The sequence below is a fragment of the Coffea arabica genome, chromosome 11c, assembly GCF_036785885.1.
Source record: "Coffea arabica cultivar ET-39 chromosome 11c, Coffea Arabica ET-39 HiFi, whole genome shotgun sequence".
NCBI lineage: Eukaryota > Viridiplantae > Streptophyta > Magnoliopsida > Gentianales > Rubiaceae > Coffea > Coffea arabica.
The window spans coordinates 40,139,687-40,147,844 of NC_092330.1; the positions used below are offsets into that span (position 1 = coordinate 40,139,687).

The window sequence follows — 8,158 nt, forward strand, 5'->3', positions numbered from 1 at the left end:
TTTAAAGTCAAAAAATGAGTTGAATGTGGCTGGATAATCGAATTGGTCGACCATATATGTTAGGTTGGGTATGAATACACAATGAAAGTGACAAGCCAAAAGAGTCTTATAGTGGAGAGAAGGTCCAGTTCAGTAATATCGATATGGTGATGTATAGCTAGTTGCTTCATGGATGACGATGATACTATCAAGAAGAAAGTTATCCTGACTGATTGGGAGGGAGATAAGATCATCAAGAAATTGAAGATGGTTGACACTGGTGCACCACAATTGGCCAACTAAAACATTGTCATACAATGAGAAAAAACAATCCAAAACATCTTGAATGTGCTTTAGTTGTCAAATCGCCTAATAGGTTAATGCTTAACAAGGGGGAAAAAAAATAACAATATAGGTTGTACCTCAATGACAACCTCAAAGCATAGGCATGAAGAATATGCTTCAGAATTTTCGCTATTGTCCGGTTTTGTGTTTCTTTCTTTCTTTCTTAAAACCAAATTTGCTGTGGAGCTTTTGATTCAGCATCCAAAGGTTTAAACTTACATATATCAGGTCCACTTTTGCGTTGGTTGACTCGCCGATAGTTTTTCTCGACATCAGTGATAGCTGTACACCAGGTGATGTTACTTTTTTTGCGATAAAATAGAGGTTGAACGGTTCGAGTCGAACTCTAACCATTGGATCAAAATATTATACTCAAGAAACGAATTATTCGCCAAGATATTCTTCGGATAACAACTTCGATTACATAATTCAACCAACGATGAAGCACCTAGACCATTATTATTGTGCAATGACGATGAAAGATTCAAAAGATATGCTTTAGTTGTTAAGCCTAATGTATGTGAAATGTATAATAAGCACAATAACAGCACAAACTGTACAGCATAGCATATTGTGGAAGCCCTTTACGTTGAAAATGGGAGAAGATGGACTTAACTACGGCAGGAACATGCTTGACAAGTTCTCAAATCGTTTTATTTTATATCCTTTTCCAACTTCTGAAGTGCCCTTGAAAAAATTGGGGAGTTAACAAAGAATATAATCCGAAAGTAAATGGGTTCGTTCGTGAATGAAAAGAAACAAGAAGAGGGTCCGTCTCATGAATATGAATGTATGCGTTTGACCAACTGAAGGCACCAATCCATGTGTAGTTTGATTAAACAAAACATACAATCTTCGAGTACGAGAAAGCCCGGAAGCGGCATGTATATCTTTAAGGAACAGAAAAAAAAAAACAAATTCCCTTGATCAATTTTGTTAGGGACATTTGACCTCACACAACTCGAAAGGCCGTATATCTGATTGCCTCTAAAAGTTCCAGGAGAAAACCCACGTTTCATGTCTATCCTTCAGCAGACCCACCCAAGGCATTTTAAAATTACAGAATGACCCTCATCCTCACGGTCATGGCTGGCCACAGGAGTCATTCTTCCGTCTCAATAAATATATATCTGGACATTCATTTGTGGAAATCCTAGGCTTCCTGGGTCTTGTAATATGATAACTCCACATGCCCATTTCTGGAAAGTAAACCGACACGACTGACCGGTCAACAGACTCAATACTTAGTTTGGATGAGGGGAGAGATTTGTCGAAAGATTTAAAATTCATCCAAAACAAATCGCTCTAGTTATTTAAATTATTTTTAATTAAATTTATGATTCATCAATTATCAAAATACATCTTAAATGCTATAACAATTTATAATTTACAAAGTCAAATATCCTCCATATAATTCAAACAATTAGAGTTATTCTGTGATGATGATCTATAATTAATTCAAGAATATTTAAAGTCTAACTCTCTGTTACATGCATTAATCCCGTGATCCTTCATTGGTTCGAGGAAAATAAAAATCCAAACCCCTTTACTTCAGGAGGAATAAATAGTACTAGCTCTGTTTGGATTATAAATTATTTGAGATATTTTTACTGTAGCACTTTTTGTGATGTGATGTCTGTAAGATAAAAAAGTAATTGAAAAGATAAAAAGGTGCGTTGAAAATTGTAATGATGATGTAAGCAAATAAATTTTGACTAATAAATCTCTATCCAAACAAAGCAACTTCATCACCTTTTAAACCCGTTTGATGATGGGTAGGGTTGATGAATCTTGAGCATTAAAGCGTCTGACATGCGTAGGTGCAACTTTGGAGGTTGTCGCTATAAACATCTCATAACCACTCCCCTTAAAATAATCAACACTTAATTTTGGAACAATTTTGAATAGTCAGTAGTAGTATTTTGCTTGTATGAAACACGCTAAGATGTTAATTTTGTGGATCCGGTGGAATCTTGGGCAGGCAAGATTCTCGAGGATCAGAATATTTTTTTATCTCCTGTGATCCTTAATTAACAGGAAGATAAATTAAATTATTGGAGAATATACCTGACCAATGAATTTACGGGTACATGCAATTTCCTTAGTTTCTCGGCGTCAATATAATAATAAAGATGCATATGCTTCGAATGCCAAGAATATTCCAATTGGGAGGGCCATCAACTCATACAGTGGACAAAATAGAAATCTATATATATATATATATATATTTTTTTTTTTTGTTTCCCAACCTTGTCTTCTTTTGTGCTCAGCTGTTGGCATCAAATCAATCAAGGAATGGCTATATTTTAAGCAGTTATATATGTCCAAGTTACGGTACGGAATTTGTAGCGAAAAGGACCGGGGTAATTATATAATCCTCATAATTATCCATAATTACTTCTGTTGCTGGTTGAATAATAGTCTATTGCTCCTACATGCAAAGCGTAATTGTTACTTGCTCGATTATTATCAACCAAATTATTATGTATACATACAAAACAAATTGACTTTCTGTCATTGTTGCAGTTGCATCTGCACCCGTCGTTGGCTTGTGTTCAACAGATGTGGTGACCATGGCAAAGCAAAGGATGCGTATCTATGCTTGCGGGGTTATGAGAACTTCAGCGTCTCACAATAATGTTGCTTTCTAAGATATTTACTAATTACTGCCACTGAATATTTAAATCAGAACTCTTACCCTGGCTTGTAAATTCAACTGCGTCAATGTATCTAGCAGATTTCATTTTATTTTGTCATGTGTGACTTATTATTTTGTTCTTTTCTTCTTTTTTTGATATACCACTCAATCTTGGCTAGACAAAAGCTTCAGGCAAAATTTTGTATCATCCCAACCGTTCATTTTTGGAGAAAAAAAGACCATATATAAACTAGGGTAGCAGTGATATCGAATCGAGTCGAGTTCGAGCTAGTAGCACTTCTCGAGCTTGAGCGAGTTGTTTGAATGAAACTCGAGTTCGACTCAACGTAATATTAGGAAGGCGTGAGCTCGACTCGATAGAGTTTGAGAAGTTGAGTACTCGAGCTCGACAAACAACCAGAGTCTTAAATATTGCAAATAATCAACTTAAAAAAGTAATTTTATTATTTATAATATATTAATTAAATATTGCACCGAGTACTCGATAGAGTTTAACGAGTTTCTCCGGTATATGGTATACATATTCGAACTCGACTCAAAACCTCAATCAAATAGCTCGAGCTCGACTCTAACTCGGCATTGATCAAATTCGAGTCAAGTAGTTGACCGAGCTACTCGCGAATTCGAGTCTAAGCTGCTCGATTGAATTGCAACCGTAGGGGTTGTGTGATTCCTAATGGAAACTACTAGATTCTTGCTGGTAAAGTACAGTTAATCTTGATATATAATTGAGCGGAGGATGGCTAAAAGTCCTTTAAGCATTTCATAGGAATTCATATGCGATTCTAATTGAAGGAATTTTCTTGGGAGCAATTGAGACTTGTTCGCACACGAATCATAGTTCAAGTCAGCCATCCAAAATTGAGCAAAGCTCGAAGACTTTTCCATTTCAATTCTTAAAGAAGCATCCCGTTTTACATGCATGCATACGCATATACGCTCGTATAGCTAGTGGTGGGCATGACTACAGTGGTTGACATTTCTACATGTAGCAGTAGGCTCAAGGAATGTACACATTAGTATTTGCTCCTTGTTCTTTTTCCGACAAATCTTCTGGAAAAAAAAAAGGGAAAATTTTCCTGGCAAGTGAGTGGTATTCAAATCCTCTTGTCGTTTCATTCTTTAAATCTCACCCTCTCTGCTAAAAAAATAATAATAATATATAGTCCGTGCAAACTCATGTAATTACACTTGATGATTGATTATCAACGAGAGAGCTAGGGAATAGCAATCCAATCCATCAGATCAAACTTCGCCCAAAGTAGTGAACAGAAATCCGTCGTTTTTCATTCATCCCTCGTACGTTAACTTGGATATCTTTAAATTGGAATGATTTCACATTCTTTCTTTCATATTTTTGATCTATCATCTGTAACAATGGTAAGAAAACGAGAAACCAGTTCATGTCTCATCACTTCACGTTCCCAGCAATTTCGTCTTTATTTGAGCCAACAAGATAATGCGTAAAAATGCTTTAAAATTCTGCTTTGGCATTGTATAGCCTTCTCCTTTTGTAATTAAGCGGTTAACTTATTCAACGGGGTGATAAAGAAGAAGCGTCTCGTGAAGATATGGAAGCTGGAATCATAACAGATGTTGATGAGCACTGAGCAGTATTGAGTATTGACCACGATACTTACCTAACATTATCTCTAGTTTGCAATGATACATTTGGCTAGTGCCACCTCTTTCCAATTTCTTTCTTGCAAAGAAAATGTCCTTGGGCTTGTCAATGCACTTGAAAACTGTAAAATCTTTTATTGGTTTGAGTACTAGTATAATAATATTTCTTCCAGTTGGCGACAGTTAATAATTTGCTAGCTAGTTGCATTACCAATCATCATTTTGTGAACCATGTCTACAGCCAAATCTATGAACTGATTTGAAGCAGAAGATAGCCTAAAAATGTTGGAGCGAATGTCTTTCCAACTAAGGAAAGGGCAAAGTTTCGTCTCCTCGCACCGTGCTCTCTTTTTTGGTTCAAAGTTCAAACCAAAGAGAGATTTTGAGCCTTGCAAGGAGAAGGAAGAAGGGAGGGAGAGAGAGAGAGAGGCTCGAGAGTAGTCCAGATTGAATTTCCCAAACGGGTAATTTTGTTTGAGTCTGCTCGAGAGCCATATTTGTACTCGTCCATTATTACTGTCGCTCGCAAAGGCATTCAAGATTTTCACTTGAAGATGAAAAGAAACATGACAATGTGCGAAATTAAAGCAGAAACATGACTCAAAACCACTCTATATTTCTCCTAACTCGTTATATCAGCACATTACAAGAAGGAACATGCTACAAAATTTTGCACACCAAGAAGATCAGTAGTTTGGCGAAGTAGTGGCGGTGTCAGTAGAGGAGGAGGTGGAGTGGGAATTGGAATGCCCCCCACCGCCACTATTGCTGCCGCGGTCATCAGAGTGTAACTGCTTATGTCGCTGCTTTTGCTTTAAAGATGCCGAGGGATCATGAAAGGGAGGAGGTAATGTAGGAATTGGAGCATAGATTCCATTAGAATTGGCACCTCCAGATGCTTCCCCAGAGCCAGTGGTTGCAGCCATGGCAGCATATTCTGGTGGTGGCACCCATATTCCCCCCACCACAACAAACTGTGGTGCTTGTGGATTGTTATTGCTGTGAATGGATGGACTGGGCCTTCTATTATGCAAACGATATTTCTGAAATGATTGATGAGAAAGAATTAGGCCGCGTCTTGAGATCAAGACGGTAATAGTAGTAGTAACTAGCAACACTTACTGGAACATCTCACTTTTTACTTTTTAGGTTTTAAGCACGTAGGGGGCTGCACTGAAAGGAAAAGGATCTAACTCTTCCCCACTAAAAAGAAAATAATATATTCTTTTGCCATAAGATGTTCAAAGATATGGGCTAGGAAACTATAAGATAAAGCCAGCCACATCCCAAATACTTAGCTATGGATTCCTCCATAACACTACTACGAGGGAACCTTAAACATCAATGATGTGATGTCCTCCTTCAATTTCAATCAATTTGAAATCGTAAAGCAGGATGCTCCACTAACAAAATCGAGCATTAGTCTTGAGATGCTCCTCCCAAAATCCACAAATTTCTTATAGATAAGACGGTATAATATTGGCTTATGCAGCAGATATGAATTTTCCCCGTGAAATTGTACTACTTTGGTATCCAGCATAATTTAAAGGTTCTAAAGCACAAGGAAACTAGGAGGCACGAAAAAGTACGATTCTAACGGCTCCCTTGATGTAACTTTCGCCAATATCCCATCCAAATAATTAAAACAGGTACATTTACCACTAGAACAAAAGATTCCTGTGCCTAAACACTTCAATTTTACTATTTATTTTGTATTCAAAACTACCTGGGGAAAAGAATTTGCAAAAAATGATGAGGGAAATAATGGAAGGAAACAGAAAGGTTAAAAGAACAAACCTGTAAATGACTTTTAACTTCGTCATTGGTGAGCCCATCTACCTTCATTAATTCCCTAATTTGTTTAGGGGTGGCAACTGCCAAAATTCAATGAAAACAATGCCATTAGTATGCGATCAAATAAATTTTAATCCAATTAAAATGTTCACATCATTAAAGTCTCATTTGACTGACTCATACCATGCGCGCCACCAAGTTGTTGAAGGGCTAACAAGAACCTCTTGTGTAATTCAGGTGACCAACACCTTCTTGATTTTCTTTGAGATTGTCCTTCTTTCTCTTCCTTCTTACTTCCTCCATTTCCACCACCACCACCACCACTAGTGCCACCTGTCTCCTCCGTGGAGCTAGCTTCGGCCGCGGGGATAGATGTCTTATCACCACTTTTAGGAACATCTAATTTACCAGCATTGGCACCAATACTCTTTTCTTTCTTAAATGGATGAAAAGCTCCACCACTGCTTCCATTTCTCTTCACCTCCACAACTGACACCTTTTTAGGTGAATCCTAAAACCCAAAAAACAGCAGAAGGATTGAACCTTTATCAAAATTGACAAAATCCCAGACGCTAAAATACATCAAATTTGACAATTCTGAAGAAAGAAAAAAAAAAGTTTACCTCTTTTTGAGGTGGATCTGGGGTCTGATTCCATAACTGGACAGATCTAAGCCAGTCAGACTTCTTGGATGATGCAGCTTTGTCATTATTATTACTCTTGTTATCCTTATCATTACCATTACTAATATTACTCTTTTTCGGCTTGCGGGATTGTTGCTCATCATCATCAGATGATAAAGCTCTTTTTATAGGAATAAATTCTTCCAAAACTGGCCCATCAGTTGATGTCTGCTCAGAGCATTCAGATTGCCCGTGAAAATTGTACTCAGTTACTGTTGTTCCTGATGACAACTGTTGTTTGCATGTTTCAATAGCTGCAAACCCCACAAGAAATAAAAAGAAAACCCACAAAAACTAATGTCAAAAATCCGTCAAGAAATGAATTTCAACATATCGAAATAACCAAAACTTAATTCAGAAAAAAGATACCTTGAGTGACAAGCTCTAGACAAAGGGGAAGCTCACGCTGGAAGACAAGAATCTTTCTTCTTTCTTCTTCCAAAGAATCAATATACTCTTGAGTTCTCTGCATTTTCTCATCGTAATTACTACTATCATGATGGTTATTATTATGATAGTTGATCATACCATTCATGATGCTTTGCTATTTTCCTTGTTGCTCGGTTGCAAGTAAGTAGTGCTTCTTTTGTTTTTGGTTTGTGTATAGATGATTGACTTCGTAGAAGTGTAACCTTTTTGTAAGGAGGGACCAGGTTTGCTAGAGGAGAAGGAGAAGTGAGAGGATTTAAATGGTGGAGGTTTGGTTTGTCACAAAGCATAGACAGATCCGGATGTAAAACAGGAATAAAGGGATCTAGGTAGAATCCTACAATTGAATAAACTTGGTTCACCAGAAAAAAAAAATGAAAAAGAAAGAAAGAAAGAAAGGTTTTCAGTACATGGTTTACAATGGAAGGAATGGAAAGAGAGTTAGGTATTTTGAGGGATTTTTTTTTTTTTTTTGTGGTTTTTAGTTTATATTTTGTTTTCCGGACATAGTAGAAATCAAGAAAAGAACGAGTGCGTGGTGCCGAGGTCGGGGCGTCGCGTACGAAACGAATCTTTGATGATGAATATTTAAGGAAATGTGCGTGAGAGAGAAGGCTGAAGGGGCCTGGGCAAGGAGAGTGGTTGT

The 8,158-nt window shown here is 37.2% G+C and overlaps 1 protein-coding gene across 1 annotated transcript; it reads right to left on the minus strand.

Moving 5' to 3' along the window:
• Positions 1–5,202: 5,202 nt before the first annotated feature.
• On the minus strand, positions 5,203–7,752 carry LOC140017005 (transcription factor HHO3-like). The gene is made up of 5 exons (XM_072071344.1): positions 7,453–7,752; positions 7,024–7,337; positions 6,584–6,911; positions 6,404–6,480; positions 5,203–5,649 (listed from the first exon to the last, which is right to left on the minus strand). Exons 1-5 carry the CDS (start codon positions 7,616–7,618, stop codon positions 5,293–5,295), a joined length of 1,242 nt encoding a protein of 413 aa, XP_071927445.1. The 5' UTR covers positions 7,619–7,752; the 3' UTR covers positions 5,203–5,292.
• Positions 7,753–8,158: the final 406 nt, after the last annotated feature.

What these genes read in the sequence shown, in the direction of transcription:
- LOC140017005 (XM_072071344.1), bottom strand. Translation starts at nt 7,618, where the DNA reads ATGAATGGTATGATCAACTATCATAATAATAACCATCATGATAGTAGT. An exon ending in TCTAGAGCTTGTCACTCAAG is followed by an intron (nt 7,338 to 7,452) that starts GTATCTTTTTTC and finishes TGGGGTTTGCAG; the next exon opens with CTATTGAAACATGCAAACAA. An exon ending in CAGATCCACCTCAAAAAGAG is followed by an intron (nt 6,912 to 7,023) that starts GTAAACTTTTTT and finishes TTTGGGTTTTAG; the next exon opens with GATTCACCTAAAAAGGTGTC.